Raw genomic sequence first — 16,671 nt, forward strand, 5'->3', positions numbered from 1 at the left:
ACTCGTGCCTACTCATGCCAGTATAAGAAGTCGTCAAAGCAAAGTAATTTTAGTTGGGCGATTTAATGCGGCTTCGTTTATCGCAAAATGTTTTTTATGGATACCTCGTAAAACTCACGGATCGTTGTCTTCGTCTATTAATATTTTTGTTTTCTTCGAAAATTACATAATGAATGTGCATTATTCACGGAACGAAGAAGGAGGGATATGAACGTCAAAATCGTATTACACTAATAAGCTTGTTTTTTTTTTTTTTAATTTCGCCCTTACACAACGGACAAAAGAAGAATATCGAATTATTCCTTTTCATTTCGATCGAAATTAAACTCGAATTGTCGAATCGGTTTTCACATGAAATTGTAATGATTATATGTAATACGCAATTGCGTGCACTTACGGAGATGATTGATTACTGATTCATTCGTTGTCAAATATGCAGTGTGCTGCCATTAGAAATCGTAAGAGTTTTATGTTCTCTTTTCATACCTACAAAATGTGAGATCATGTACCTGGAAGCTATACAACAGACGTAGATCTTAATGTATTAACAAAGATCAAATTTCAATATTTTATAGATAATAGGTCGATTCGAAAATGTATCGTAAACTTTACAACAGGTCTCGTTTTCTGCAAGTTGATCATTCAAATTAACAGTTTAGATCTTACTTCAAGGTTAAATAAGTGATTTCAAATATTTTTATGTAAATGTCTTATGTTACCGTTTTCGTTGAATGATTATCTCATCCGACTACAAAGCTTGTCAAATTTCGCGATATTTTTAGATTGGGGTTACATTTCGACTATTCTATTAAAGCATTTTTAACAATCGAAGGTAACAGAAAATTATCTCTCTGGCGGGGTTTTAGGAATTTTTTTTTTAAATCGATCATAACCATGACTTGTGCTATTTTTAAGCATAATGTATGTTACTGGAGCAATAGAACTTTATAACTTGCAATTTTTATATGGAATATATGTTATTTGGAGCATTGTTAGAGCATCCTTGTTAGTATTTTCAAGTACTTGATTCCCTTGATCAAGAAAAACAATTATTTATAAGTGATTTATTGCTGAGAAATGCCAGCACCACCTCCGCCTTTATCAACTTTGACAGAGGCACCTATGTGCGAAAAAACAGAGGTGAGCGACCCTGACTCTTTGCCCCCTTGGGCTAAAATCACACTTACGTCTGCAGAGGCAGAAATTGAAAAATTAATTGCAAGAAACGAATTGAAGGATGCAGAAGTGACTTACTTTTGTCAAGTCGAACCGATTCTCCAAGATGGACCACAGTAAGTTTAAGTTCGTTTTGAAGAGATTATCGCCGTTGTTGATATAATTTTATATGCGTTACAAACTATGATCTTCAATGTGATAGATGCGGTTTGGTAGCTCTTGCGATGGCGTCTCAAGAATATACAAAACCTGTTTCTGTTAGTCAGTTGCTAGCAGAAGCTAGGGTAAGGGGTTTCACCCAGCATGGAGAAGTATACAGTGTTGATTTCATGGGTACATTGGCAGCTGAATATTTGCCCGATCATAGACCAGACATTTTAGTTGATTTGCAACAATGTCCAGATACTTTAACTCATGCTCTTGCCCATGGAGCAATGGTGCTTATTCCATACGATTCAGATTTTAATCATGCTCCTTGCTTGAAAAGAGGTCATAAAGCTCATTGGGCATTACTTGTAGGACTTATATCGTCAAGGTAACAACTAAACATAATTGAGCTTAATAATTGTAATAGTTGACTTAACTAATCGGAGAGCAGGGATTATTCATATTATTAATTTGTGTGTATATATGTTATAGAATTTTAATAAATTTGTATAAGCCGCTTAATATTTTTCAGGCAAGGGTATCATGTTTTAGCGCGTCATGGAAAATCACGTCATTTGGCTTGTTGGCCACTACGCGACTTAATAGAAAGTAATGGTAACTTAGAAGAAGAAGGAACTGCGAGACATGCAGGTGGATATGTTATACCAAAGGGTGGTGTTGGTGGGCAAAGGGGGCTACGTGGGAGAGCATTGGCATTGCATCCATACATATAAGATTATTATATGTATAAGAGTTGTAGGAAATTAATATCACAGTAAAGATGGGAATCATTAATACAGTGTTACTATATCCATGTTACACGGTTAATATTCGGAAAGTAAGATTTAAAAAGCTACTACAAAAATGACTATAGTTCTTTGTAAAACATAATGCTTCGACTTATGTATACTCAAATTATGCATTGCGATTTGCCAAATGCAAAAAAAAAAAAAAAGAGAAAACGAAAACAAAATAATACTTCTCCAATTTCGTAGTAAGTGCAATCATAAGTTATTTGCTCTTATTTTGCTCCATTATGAAATGTAAATAATTATTATGTCGGTGCAACTTACATGTATATGAGTCAGGTAGTACGTATGTTTTGTTATACATTAAGGTCTCGATGCGATAAGAACAAATTTGAAAGCATTGATGCACATCAAATGATGTGATACGCGTGTGTGTGCGAAATGAAAGACGGACGCATGTAATTGTCCGCCCATGCATTGATCTAAACGTATTAGTTAGGAGTTATTCAAATCAATACTAGCCAATATCAAAATATTTAAGTATATTTATTTAATGACGACTTGCAGGCCTTGAAGGATAGTTATGATTCTTGTTTTATGTTTGCACAATTAATAAAGAATACATTACATTACAAATGCATACGAACTGCAATGCAACTTAATACTAGCCATACCAATTTAAGTATATTGTGTAACGTACATAAATGTAGAAAGATTATCTAAAATATTCTTCACGTGTCAACAACTGAATTTATTTATGAAACAAAAACCTGCATGTATCGAGTAAAATTATTTACAAACAATAAATTAATCATTATTATACATTACAATCTATATATATGTATATATCACAATATATTTTATTTGTCATTCGACTTTCCATATAAAGAGACTTATATTTTGAATCTATAAACGATCGCTATCAGCAGTTGTCACGTCTCGCAAATTTATTTTCATTTTGAAAAATCTTCTTTTTACAAAGAAATGTGTCATTGATTTACATGTCTACAACGTTTAATCATCTTTATGCAAGAGGTCAGTCATGTGATTATTAATAGGAAGTTTAATAATCGCTCTCTCTCTCTCACTACCGATAAAGTAGAGACTTTGATTCATCGCATAAAATAGTAATTACTACTTAAAAAGGAATCGCAAAACATTTGTACCATTCCCATTTTCGTCCATTCCATTTCACTAATCTCCAATCTGTAAGCTGTTGCATTAGTTGTTTCATTTCTATTTAACCGGTATCAAACCAATTGTCTTTATTATTTATCCAATATTTTCGCACGTAAAAATTTATGGAATGCACTGATGAAGCACTGTTCAAGGCGTTTCTCTTTCATTATCAATTTTAATTGTTTTTGATAAACAAAAAGAAAACAACATTAATAAATCTCATTTTCGAAAGTATATAGCAATAGCCCGATATAATTTTCCTTTGCATATTGATTTATTTTCATGATAAAAAAAAATTAGTCAGTGGAATGTTAAATAGAATGTTACAAAAGATACATAAATATTTATAACATTTATTATATCGTAACTTTGAATTATACACTATACACGTGGCGAAGAATTTAACCATACTTGAGTTATACTTGCATATAAGCACGTCACTGCATTCGTATCTTTATACATTTACTGACCTCTTGCGGCTATATGCCTAATCTATTACTTACGTTATGTACTTTGTTCCTTTTCTTTTTCTCTCTTTCTTACAAAATAAATATAATTACATAATAAAGAAAAAAATTTCGATTGGATCAAAGAGTTGAAATAAAAATTTGCTGTACATACATCAACGATATATATCTGATCGATAACGATAGCAAATAATAATTAAAGTTATTGGTTAACACATTTTGCTGTGTATTTAAAGATTGATTCTAACTGGTGGTTTTACTACGTGGCCGTTTTTAATACATTCATGACGATGACGATAATGATTATATTATTTTATGATGCATTTTATTGGAATTTTTCACTTTATGATCGTAGTTTGATTTTAATCAGAAACGATTGTGGCGTATCTCGTTTTACCAGTATCTTTACAAAGTACAAACACGATGATACAGTTTCTCCAATAACCTGACCCTGCTCCCAATTACTCCGAGCTTTTCTCGTTCTTAACGTATCACTTACCTTAAACGACAACTTATTACAAGCATGCTCGTTCTTCTAACATTTTTCTTGCTATTTCATAACATATAAAACTGATTTTGAACTCTTTTAACGATTAAACGCTTTCAAATTTCTATTAAGCTTAAGTATCAATGTTCGTACGTTACGATTAAATAGAAACGCTGAGCTGGCAATCTCGTAGCATCGTTCCTTCTCAATACGTTTCTTACGTTCAGTAAAGCTAAATATAAATCTTCTCTTTCTTTAACTCGGAATTAAATTCTTAAGTTAGTCTCTTATAGATAACGCGCTCGTTGGCTTGACCTAGGATAATATAGCATAAATGTTTCATGTGTGCGTGTGTGATATATATATATGTATATATGTACATATATATATATATATATAGGCATATATTCAACACACATGTAAGTAAATGTATCGATACGTCTATTCTATTATCGAGAATTCATTCTTTTCCAACTGACACGATAAAAACGCGTGATCCGATATTTCAATAATTTTTACGAATACTTGGAAGTTTGACATTTATTGGAAATAAATATTGAATATCTTCGGTCAGTATTGATACCAACGTTAGATTTAATCCACTTCAATTTCAATAATCTCTTAATATACGATAAAATTGCTCGACGTACAGGAAACAACAAAATGTTGCATTTACTCGGAAGAAATATGCCGCAACTCTTCGTTAAGATAATTTAGATATTTCCTTGATTACAAATGATTTGTTCTGAACTTTTTGCATACGATAACGATAATAATGAAACATCGTAGATATATTCTTTAATATCTTTAGTATTTTTATCGCGTATATTATATCATAGCTTTGAATTTACGCTGCGTGTACACGTGGCCAAGGAATCAGCCATACTCATTATGCACATTGCTGCGTTGTTCTACACACGCACGCTGACCTCTCGCGGCTATACGGCTGACCTGCTGCTACTTACGTTATATTAGACATTGTAATTTATACCGTCTACAATATTTGCTTCATAGCGCTTTTAACAACACCTTTTATTACCGATTCATTATCGTACATCAATACCTTTATTTTTCTACCTATTCCATTATCGTGATTTATGACGATGTTAACGATAGAACTAATGATGATTGCATTAGGTCTTCCGTTAAAACATTTTCTTGCATATCGTTGTAAATGTACCATATTCTGTCTATCGTCTATAGAGTTCTCACTGAAACATAATTATTATCTCGTGCTCTCGAGGATCGATTCGTTCGTAACGAGAGTCACACTCTTTATTTCGTGAAGTTTTCGAAAGAATCTCTCTTTTATCCTCGCGTCGTTATAACGATATCTCAAACGCAACGGAATGATTTTTGTTCGAGTATGATACTAAATAAATGTGGACATCCTGTGATTTTGAATAAAGTTTTAGATAAACCCGTGAAAGACACAAAATATATAAATAGAATAATTAATACGACGAAGGAACGAGCTACTCCTTGAGAAATAATCTCTCGTCTGTCAGCAAAACGACGTACGTCATCTCTCTCTCTCTCGTCGTTTACGACTGCTTGAAGCGAGTGACTTGATGTGATTAGACCCGCTGTTAGATGTGTTATCCCCACTTCTTTCCTACGCGTTTCGTTACGCGCATGCGCGGTTTCACGCTCTCAGGGACGTATCAGTTTGCGTGCAATTAAATTCTGACAAGAGACACATTCTCTCTACCTTGATATTTCTTTTTCTCGATACTCCTTGGCAGAGGCGAGAGTCATTCACGCTTGAATCACCTCCGCTTGTGAATCATCTTAACTCACCTTTTTGGAAGCGAATAAATGCGTACAATCCAAATGAACGAATAAGAAATTAATGTCAAATCGTTTGAATATATTTCTTAACACAATTTTCGTCGACTGTGATCGGTCAGCATAAAGCATAATTACAAATCGTCCTTGTTAAGGAATAAAGCTAAGATATACGAAGATAGAAGAAGGGAAAAGAAAAGAAAAGAAATCGTTTGAAAAGTGTGCCGCGATAATGGTAGGCAGTTAAGAGGCGGGAAAGTAGTACGTTAGCGAAAATCGAAGAAATGTTGATCCGCGCGCAAAAACGAAGATTTGACTGTTACAATCGAGGGGCACCGAATTTCACGACCCTGGTGAGGCGCACTACTTTTCTCCTCTCTCGTCTCACAGCGCCGCGCACCGGTGTTTGCAGGTCGGTGATCCGCTATTGGTCGAGCCGTGGCACGATGGTGGGGATGAGAAGGCACCGCGTCACGAAGCGAGGCCGAGGAACTGTGAGGCGCATGTATCAATGCGCAATCGCATCTGAACGATTGACGGAGTCGGGGAGGTCCGAGGAATAAACAGAGTGGCGAGACCGCGCGACGGATAGAGAGGGGGTGAAGCGGAGAGAGTGAGGGAGCGAGCACGAGAGAGAGAGAGAGAGAGAAAGAGAGAAAGAGATAGAGAGAAAAAAGAGAGAGAGAGAGAGAGATAGAGATAGAAGGAACAAGCAGCGAGACGATCACGATGCACAGAGGCGAGCACAAGCGGCCAGGGGCACAGGGCTGAGGGCTGAGGGCTCAACAGGGCCTTGTACGACGTTTTACGGAATCTGGCGCGGATCAGCCAGCAACGATGGAACAGCCGAAAACTCCCGCGTCCCGGCTACTCAGTACAACCTGCATCGAGAACAAGGACGACCTGGAGGAGGTAACATAAATATTTGAAATAGTCAGTGGATACGTATCGAGTGCGAGGGGCTCCGCCATTGTTGCGACGGCCGCGCACGTCGCTGCCTGCGCGGCGCCACACGTCGAACCACGCGTCTTAGCGGGATCTTCAAATGTCTCTACCCTGCTTTTTCTTCTTTCTTCGTTCTTTTCTTCGCAATTCGTTCTTTATGATTTTTGCTCGATCGATTTCGTTGTTGTCTATGATTTCGATGTCATTTATCGCACGAATTTATATCGGAGAGAAAAGAACGCATTAACGTATATTGTTAGTATTTCGAATTTTCAGTGTCAATGTATTTCAATATCATGTATTATACATACGATAGATATATGTATATATATGTACATATATATATATATATATACACACGTATATATGTGTGTGTGGGTGTGTGTAATTGTTGATTACAGAAATTTGAAAGATGCTATGGCGTACTTCAAAATCTGACTACAGGCCTGTCGGAAAAGGAAGCGCATGATACGTTGAACAATGCGGTGTGCAAAGACAAAACGCACGAAGAGGTTTCCTTGGGATTATTAGTTGTCATTTTAACGGATCCACAGAATGCTTCAAAAAGTTATAGAGACTTAACGCTTATAACGAGAGATGGTCTTGCGATTGTGTTAGGACATCTTAATCAGTTGGTACTGGAAAGGTACCTCAGACTGAATGACGTTACCCGAACTCAGCTTTTGTGGTTGTTACGTGAAATGATAAGGACTAGCGTAGCTAATGTTGATAATCTTTGTTTAACTTTATTGAGACACGCGGCTGGTGGAGATATCTCCCCAAGAAATCTGTTCCTAGTCGATGCCCTTTTGGATATATTTCAAGAAAATCGGCCATGGCTGGACAAATTTCCGTTTTTGGTAGCATCTATCGTTTATACGTATTTACGATTAATAGAAGATCACAATGGTCCTCATCTGACTGGTCTTCGACAGAAGGAAGTAACTTTTACGGTATCCCTTTTGAGGGAGAGAATGGTGGACTGTTTAGTTATTGGAAGGTACATGATCGTTTATTGCATATATTCCTTCGATATTATTTTATTAATTTAATATTTAATCGTGTTTATAGGGATTTAGTGCGCTTATTACAAAATGTTGCAAGGATACCTGAGTTTGAAGGACTTTGGAAAGATGTATTGTTAAATCCAAAATCTCTATCTCCAAACTTCAATGGAATTCTTCAACTTTTACAAACGAGGACTTCTCGAAGATTTCTTCAATCAAGGCTTACTCCAGATATGGAGAGAAAACTCGTTTTTTTAACAAGTCAAGTTCGTTTTGGAAATCACAAACGTTACCAAGATTGGTTTCAAAGACAATATTTGGCAACACCCGAATCTCAATCATTGAGGTGTGATCTAATACGTTTTATCGTCGGTGTTATACACCCGACCAATGAATTATTGTGTTCGGATATAATACCACGATGGGCGGTAATAGGATGGTTGTTTACTACTTGTACATCGACCGTAGCTGCGAGTAATGCCAAATTAGCTTTATTTTACGATTGGCTTTTCTTCGAGCCGGAGAAAGATAATATAATGAATATCGAACCTGCAATTCTTGTCATGCATAATTCAATGAGATCTCATCCACCTGTTACTGCCACGCTTTTAGATTTTTTATGCAGAGTAAGTTTATTTGCGCACATTATCGTCTATCGTGTTATACCAACTTCCTATATAAATAAATAAATGTTTTCGTAGATAATACCAAACTTTTATCCGGCATTAACGGAAAAAGTTAGAAATGGAATATTTTCATCGCTGAGGCAAATTTTGGAAAAACGAGTGTTACCTAGTCTTTATCCGCTATTTGATAGTCCTAAGTTGGATAGAGAATTAAGGAGCAAAATTAGAGAAACCTTTAAGGAATTTTGCTTACCACCTAATGCAGATCCAGGTAATTGTCGTGTATTATATCGTCTGCTTGATCGGCTATCCGTCGCATGTTCGCTTCTGAACATAAAACCTAGAGAAGCTCGTAATAATATGTACCTTCCATTTACAAATTGTAAGTTTAGATTTTTGTATGTCATTTTGCTTTCCTTCTTAATGACGTTGTAATCATGCTTTTTGACGTTGTTTCCTACGTCATCATATCGATTAAAAAAGTGATGCTTTTTTTCCTTTTTAACTGGTTACTAACAACTCTGTGTCTTATTATATTTTCCTGCTGTAGTTCTGAATCACTGTCATTTTGAGCTTTCAGCACATTCAACGCTTACTAACTTTGGTTCTTGCATGATGTTCTTAAGCAGGTAATAAGGTTCCGATATATTCAGGTAAAATGGAAGATCTTAATAAGGATCTCAATTCAGGACTTATCTTGGAAAATACGACAAGTACACCCATGGAAAATAATCACGTGGGCCAAGATCCGGAACCAGCATTCAGCGACGAGGAAGAAGAGATGCCACTCAGGTTTGTATTTGGTTTTCTATCAGATATACATACGTCACATATATGTTCGATTTCTTCCCGTATATATAATCTATTTTCAATATATATTTGCAGAATAGTAACAAAAGTGGAAGAGGAGGAAGATGAAGAAGATGTACCCTTAGCTACAGTGAAGCTTAAGAATGAACAAAAGAATGCAAATTGTGTTGCAAAAAAGGAAGATATTACGTCTCAGTTAAATCTCATTTTAGAACCAGAAGAATTGAGAACTGCCATTGGAAGCCTACATAGTGAAAGTGACAATGAAATCAGATGCCAAGCAGTGGAGAGAATAGTACAAATGGTCGTGGAGGATGAGATAGATGCAGAAACTGTGCCAGGTTTAGCGTCTTGTCTATCGACCATTTTGTCGACGCAAATTACAGCACAGATATTTCCATCGGATAATTTAAACGAGGAATCTTTGACTGATAGTATAAGCACGCCATTGTTTGTTATGTTTCGAAATCAGTATCAGTTGTGTAAAGAAGAAGACAATAGGAGAAAACTTTTAGCTAGAGTACTCGCTGAAATGTATTCTATTCAACCAAAAATAGGATATCTACTTCTATATTTTTTAAAAGTATGGGGTAGAGAGGAAGAAAAGAGGGAGGGGGAACCAAGGTTAGTCGAAGTATTATTTATACGGATTAAAACGGATCGTATTTGTCATCGTATATTATGGTTATTGTTTTTCTTTTCTATGTATATATATATATATATTTTTGGGTTTTCTACAGCAACGTATTAAACGACGTAAAAGCCTCCGTTTATAAGGACTTTTGCGCACAGAGAGAAAAAAAGTTAGATGCGTGTTTAGTGGCTGATCTGAAGGTAATCGCATCGTTATTGAAAAATAAATCAATGATACAACAATCAGTATATTAAACGTAATTATATATCGCGTTACAGTTATGTCACGAAGACAACATATTCATGTTGTGTTACTTGGTGCCTGACATATATACCGGATTTCAAAACGTGGCCCTAGGGAACGTCCAACTTTTGCATTTGGTCGTTTCGACTATCGACGCATGTCAGTTACAGGAACTGGTTTGTCAGATAATGCAAGGCCATCTTAAAATGTTAAAGAAAGAATCTTTCACTTCCTTGCTTACTGCTAGTTTAAATTGGGAAACCTTCGAACAGTACTGTTTTTGGCAGTTAATTTTTGCTCATGATTTTCCCATTGAATATGTGTTGCCAGTATTACCGAAATTGCAATTTCGTGATCACGCAGAAGCACTCACGTCGATACTATTTATGCTTAAACAAGAAAAGTAAGTAGTCGATATATCGATCGGAAAATGTATTCAAATCAAATATTTACGAATCGTCACGTTTTTCCTTTCTCTTTTTCTTTCTTTCCTTTCTTTTTTTTGTTCTCTCTTCCATGCGCAGACCTACTCTGGAACTTTTAAGACAGTTACTTGCGCGACAGAACGTGGATGGCGACATGTTCGTAGTCGCAGCGTTACGTTATTGGTGTCGCGATTACGAGGAAAAGCTTGGTGAATTACTAGCGAATCTTTTAAGTACACGCTATCCTGCGACCAGTCCGAACAAACGAAAACGTTCTGGAGCAAAGCACAACCAACAATCTGGACCACCGACGGGCGAACAGGTTTTGGGTCATTTGGATCAATTGCGTCAACATTGTACATCCTCCACGGAGTTGCAGTTGTATCATATGGAAGGGATGCAGAGAGCGTTGCAACAAGCGCAAGCTGCCAGTAGCGATTCCCTTAGGAAGAGTTACGGCGACTTATTCGCTTTAGCGGAAGTTAACGAAGAAAACGAACCACCTCCACCGCCGCCAACAAGTTCGGCGAGAAAACATGCGGCAGCTTCGGGCGGGGGTGGGGGCGGTGGAGCCGGCAAAGGGGGAAATAGGAAAGTTGGCGTTAATACGAGGGAAAGGACGAGTTCGAAAAAACAAATTCGGTATCACCTCGACAGTACATCCAGTAGCGAGGTAACCATTTCACCAGTACGTCTGAAAGGAAAATAATTTGGAATTAAATTACATATTATCAGAACCGATCTGTTTATCGAAGTTTATTATATGATAAAAGTCGATTATATCGATTGATTTTGTTTCTTTGTCTGTTTTTTCTTTTTTTTTTCTTTTTTTTTTCTAATATAGGAGGAGGAAATCGTAAATCCAAAGCAAGCGAAAAAGAGAAAAAAGATTATAGTGGGCTCGGACAGCGACTGACCACCCAGTGTCTTCACATGTCACATGGACCACGTCATGTGTGTGCAGCAAGATAAATTAGCCTTAAGAATAGTAAGATAATACGATATATATATATATATACATATACATAGTAGATTTATCTAGCGCGACTTGTAAATATATTCTACGTTGATAATGGAGTACGAAACGATGTTGTTGGCGCGAGTCTTACGCGTTTCGTAATCTAAAAACCGTAGTGGTGCCAGGCTCTCGTTATTATCGTTAAATGTGTATGTATGTATCCTCGATTAGTTTTCTAAAGTAAAAATACTCTTATCATATCGACTTATCGACGAGTAAATTTATTATCGACTAAGGGAGGTGTGACTATCGTTTGTCGGACGAAAAATTATTGCGAAAAAATTACTTTCAATTGTGTACAAATGAGAAATTCTAAATGAATAACTTTGACCTGGCACCACTACAAGGGGTAAAACAATGCGGTCTTACTCCCATAAACACGTTAAATTTGTAATTGTAAAAGCATCGATCCACATAGTATTTTTATGTGGAAAGAAAGTCAGCGCGTGCAAGCACCTTCGTCGTGCTTAACATATTTACCAATGATCTTTTCTACTAATTGTGCGATTATCACACTCCGATCAAGTTGTTATTGACAAATATTGATTTTGTCGATTTAGATTATTGACAAGTAATTATTTCTTGATTTGAAACATTTGACACAGCCGTAAATTATTTTAACAGAAAATATCTTTATAGTAGAGAATCGTTTGAAATAACATTGTGAATAATGTGTCGTTAGGGTTCATGTATTAATTCCTAAGATTTTTCTATGATATGATGCGTCCGTTATATTTTCGGTTTGGAGAAAAACTATATTTGCGTATTGCACAAAAGTAAATAAGTAAATTCGATAAGAAATCGGATCTTTGTAACAATATCTTTGTTCGAGTTTTTGAAAACTACGTCGTCTTCGAAGGTTCAAATTAATGCACAAGTAGATCCAATTTGTGTGAGTTATTCTCACAATAGACTCTTTTACCGTCCTCTTAAGTTTCAATTAAAATCTTATAGATCGCGTTCTTATACTTATCTTCTTATATTTATAAGAAATTTCTTTATATCGCGAATGTAAGAGTTGCTAATATTCTTGGAATTAATGCATGAGTCAAAGAGTATTAAGAATTTAGGAAACCTCATATATACGCATACGAAATTATTAATACCGCGCTTGTGAATAATTTTACATTTTAAAATGATAACTTTCTTTTAATCAATTCCTTGTTTCGATCGTCGTTGATTCCATTGTTTGTTCTTTCAAAGGATATTGAGATCATTCATCGAACGTAACGTTAAATAATTAAATTTATATATAGCTCGTTTAAACGATTTACTTTATAAATTTAAACTTTTATATACACGCACTTTTCTTTATTACAATACCATATTAATTTCTTCGAGAGGTTTCATCGTTTTCTTTTTTTTTCTTTTCTTCTCTCTTTTTTTTTTTTTAAATTCCATCTTGTGCATTTGAATCATTATTCGCGGGACGCATCGTTTATTTTATCTCTTTTCTTTGTATCTTCGTAAGATCAAACGCGTTTTATTATATATAAAATAAACACACACACACACACACACACATATTATTCCTGCGATCTTTGTCGAGTCTTTCGAATGTCTTTCGCCATACTTTTGGATTCAAATTCCTGTTAAAATGAAGACCAAATTAGAAAAAGAAAAAAGAAGAAACATATTGATATAGAGAGTAATTCTAACGCATTTAGAAAAATATATGAAAGTAACAGTGATTTATGCTTCTATCAAATTTTATACGAGTATAAAGTAGTGTTAACTTACTTTACTCTCGATAAGAACACGAGACACGTATGTAGAGGACGCATTGGTCATCATTTAGTTTTGTTTCGAATGAAGTCTGAGAAAGGATTAAAACTGATTGAGAAAGAGAGGAAGGAGGAAGAGAGAGAGAGAGAGAGAGAGAGATAGAGAGATAAATATATATATATATATATATATATATATATATATATATATATATATAAAATAGATAGATAAATAGATAGATAGAAAAGAGAGAATTTTTTCTAAGTCACTTACAGCTCGGACACACAGTTTCAACTTTTAGTTGCTCCCGTGATTTATCAGATAACAATTTATTTTACATGTATGTCTGATAATGATAATGATGATGATGATGATTATTATTATTATTATTATTATTATTATTATTATTATTGTTATAATGATGATGATGATGATGATGATGATGGGTATGCGATCGCCATAGAGATGAGAGCGTAATTTATATGAAGTGTTTGTTATTAGCTTTTTATTAGAATTAAGAATGTAAGCATCGACGAGATAGTAAGACTGTATTAAGTATGTTAACTTGATATACTCTTATTTCTCGTAGATAGCATATATATGTATATGTATATATATATATGTATATATATATATATATATATATACATACACACATATATATACACACACACACGACACAGTTTTACGACCAAATGTTATTCAGTTTGCGACTGCGCTTTAAGTGAGCACAATCATTCTCGATAAAGTAGGACGATATATACATTTTGTATACTTTTACATCGAGGAAGGTGATCAATCTCCGAGTGATCTCTGTCTCCCTACTCTTTTCTTTCTTCTTCTTTTTTTTTATTTTTATTTCTTTTTTCGTTTTTTAATTTTATTCCTATTTCACTTTTTCTTCGCTCTCGATCTTGTCCATTTGCTTTTCTCCGTCTTATATCGCATGATCGTGTTTGTTTTTTCTTTTTTATCTTCAGCAATTTCATCTGGTACATATACACTTTCCGTGTGTTTCGAATTGTGTTGATTGTTCAGACAGTTTTCCATTTTATTTTTTTATTTTTTTTTTTATACATACATACATACATATATATGTGTGTATTTATATGTATGTATATATATATATATTATTTAATATATAAATCTCTTTATTCTCCCATCTGAAAAAAAGAATTAATTAACCAAACAAACAAACAAACAAACGAACAACAACTAAATAAACAAAACAAAAAATAGATAAAGAACCACCTTCCGTTCGGGTATATGTATCTCGGTTCTCAGACCTTCCAAAAAATGTAAAAATCAGCAGCGTCTCTCAATGTGTGTAAAAATTAAGTCGTAAAGGATGAAAGAAAGAGTATAAAAAGAAACTTTGTCTTCGTTCGTTCGTTTGTCTGTCTGTCTGTCTGTCTGTCTGTCTGTCTGTCTGTAATGTACATTTCCTGTAAAATCGATCGCTGTAAAAGGAAGTAGAGCTGCGTTATGTATTTTCTAGTTTGTACATACAACGGGGTAAATGCGAGAATGACGATGCATTGTGTATGAAAGTATATAAGTGGATAAATATATACATATATACATATATATCTACATATATATGGCATATATATATATTTATATATATGTGTATATATGCACGTGAGAATTGCGTGTATGTTTGTGAGAACGTGTGATATCGTGTGCACACGAGCGTGAGAAACGAAAACATTTAAATGTAACACTGTTACAAAGATCGGGGTGGGGCCACGGAAAATAATGGATGAAAAACTTACATTTTCACGAAGAAACTTATAGTATTTTCGTGCACGATTCGTTTTATTTCTTTCTTTCTTTCTTTCTTTTTTTTGTTTTCTTCTTCATTCTTTCTCTTTATATATTTTTCAAAAACGTCATGAGTTATACGTGCGCGCACACGTATTCATATATATATATATAATATATATATAAAATATATATATATAAAATGTGTGCGTGTATGTATATGCATATACATATATACGCGCGCGTGTATTATCTATGCGTGTATATGCTTTGTGACTGTTTTCCTCTTCTTCTGCTACTGTATATGTGTGATACGTGCATGGTTTTTTTTTGTACGCTTGCGATGCATCTAGCATCAAACGAGACATCTGGGAATTTATCTGACTGAATGTTGAAGAAAATAATAATAATAATAAATAATAAATAATAGTAATAAATAATAATAATGATAATGATAAATGAAAAGAAAAGAAAAAGGAAGAAGAAAGAATATAGTATATCATCCGTTTATGACGGTGTAAATTACTATGTCGAACGATGATGATTGTCCAACGTGTTATTACACTTTTCTATTTGTATATAATGAACGAAAATGACGATATATATGAAAAAAAAAGAAAAAAAAAAATATTTAAGGCGCGATACGCAGTAACGATTGGCTGTGTGTATGCATGTATGTAAGTAATGTATGTATGTATGTAAGAAAAAAGAGAGAGAGAGAGAGAGAACGAAGAAAGAATGTATCCTTTGTGTGAACGAGAACGACAGAGAAAAAACGAGAGTGAACGTGCTAATAAGAGAGAGAGAAAAAAAGAAAAAGAGAGAGAGTGAGAGAGAGAGAGAGAGAGAGAGAGAGAGAATTCTACATCACGTGGCAATATGCAAAACAAACCTTGTAAACATTTAATGTTTTTAACGATCTTGTACACATCAATACACGTGTAAATACATGGATAGAATATCATACCGCGAGCATAAACATTTAATGTTTTTAACGATCTTGTACACACGAAATACACGTAAATGTAAATACATCGAAAATGATCTAAATCACGTGTTTCTTCGTTCTCATGACTAATTTCACACCCATACGATTGAATGTTTTAAGTTTTAATTAATTCGTTCGCTCTCTTCCATGAAAGAAAAAAAAAAAAAAGAAAGGAATGTCCCCATTGAGAGTTCATGATTTTTATCTCTTATCGTTTTTAATTTACGTTTTTAATATTCCTTCATATATATGAAGGACACATACATACATACATATATATAATAATTAATTTAATATATTATATATATATATTTACTATATTTTTATATATTATATATATATAAAATTATATATAATATATGTGTTTGTGTGCGCGCGCGTGTGTGTGTGTGTGTGGTATGTATAAAATAAATTATCACAAATTCATTATTTGCAAGAAAGTTGTACAGTATCGTGACCCTGTATGAAAATTTAATTAAAAATGAATAAGTAC

The 16,671-nt window shown here is 34.3% G+C and overlaps 2 protein-coding genes across 7 annotated transcripts; both read left to right on the forward strand.

Moving 5' to 3' along the window:
* The first annotated feature begins 2 nt into the window (after window positions 1–2).
* On the forward strand, window positions 3–2,894 carry LOC127066304 (UPF0692 protein CG33108). The gene is made up of 3 exons (XM_050999864.1): window positions 3–1,292; window positions 1,379–1,711; window positions 1,856–2,894. Exons 1-3 carry the CDS (start codon window positions 1,078–1,080, stop codon window positions 2,055–2,057), a joined length of 750 nt encoding a protein of 249 aa, XP_050855821.1. The 5' UTR covers window positions 3–1,077; the 3' UTR covers window positions 2,058–2,894.
* A 3,521-nt stretch (window positions 2,895–6,415) lies between these two features.
* LOC127066299 (integrator complex subunit 3) lies at window positions 6,416–16,240 on the forward strand. 6 transcript variants are annotated; one of them, XM_050999841.1, is made up of 10 exons: window positions 6,416–6,905; window positions 7,340–7,938; window positions 8,010–8,571; window positions 8,647–8,842; window positions 9,198–9,363; window positions 9,457–10,005; window positions 10,122–10,215; window positions 10,294–10,661; window positions 10,783–11,371; window positions 11,528–16,240. In XM_050999841.1, exons 1-10 carry the CDS (start codon window positions 6,831–6,833, stop codon window positions 11,597–11,599), a joined length of 3,270 nt encoding a protein of 1,089 aa, XP_050855798.1. In that variant the 5' UTR covers window positions 6,416–6,830; the 3' UTR covers window positions 11,600–16,240. The 6 variants fall into 6 exon arrangements, with proteins under 6 accessions (XP_050855798.1, XP_050855799.1, XP_050855803.1 ...); XM_050999842.1 differs by having other exon boundaries at window positions 9,201–9,363; XM_050999846.1 differs by having other exon boundaries at window positions 6,417–6,905; window positions 9,261–9,363.
* The last annotated feature ends 431 nt before the right edge of the window (window positions 16,241–16,671 follow it).

This window comes from Vespula vulgaris, chromosome 9 (genome assembly GCF_905475345.1).
Source record: "Vespula vulgaris chromosome 9, iyVesVulg1.1, whole genome shotgun sequence".
Classification (NCBI taxonomy): domain Eukaryota; kingdom Metazoa; phylum Arthropoda; class Insecta; order Hymenoptera; family Vespidae; genus Vespula; species Vespula vulgaris.

Coding starts and splice junctions, on each gene's coding strand:
- LOC127066304 (XM_050999864.1), top strand. CDS start 1,078: ATGCCAGCACCACCTCCGCCTTTATCAACTTTGACAGAGGCACCTATG. Junction 1,293..1,378: donor ATTCTCCAAGATGGACCACA/GTAAGTTTAAGT, acceptor TCAATGTGATAG/ATGCGGTTTGGTAGCTCTTG. Junction 1,712..1,855: donor GTAGGACTTATATCGTCAAG/GTAACAACTAAA, acceptor AATATTTTTCAG/GCAAGGGTATCATGTTTTAG.
- LOC127066299 (XM_050999841.1), top strand. CDS start 6,831: ATGGAACAGCCGAAAACTCCCGCGTCCCGGCTACTCAGTACAACCTGC. Junction 8,572..8,646: donor TTTTAGATTTTTTATGCAGA/GTAAGTTTATTT, acceptor ATGTTTTCGTAG/ATAATACCAAACTTTTATCC. Junction 10,006..10,121: donor AAGAGGGAGGGGGAACCAAG/GTTAGTCGAAGT, acceptor GGTTTTCTACAG/CAACGTATTAAACGACGTAA.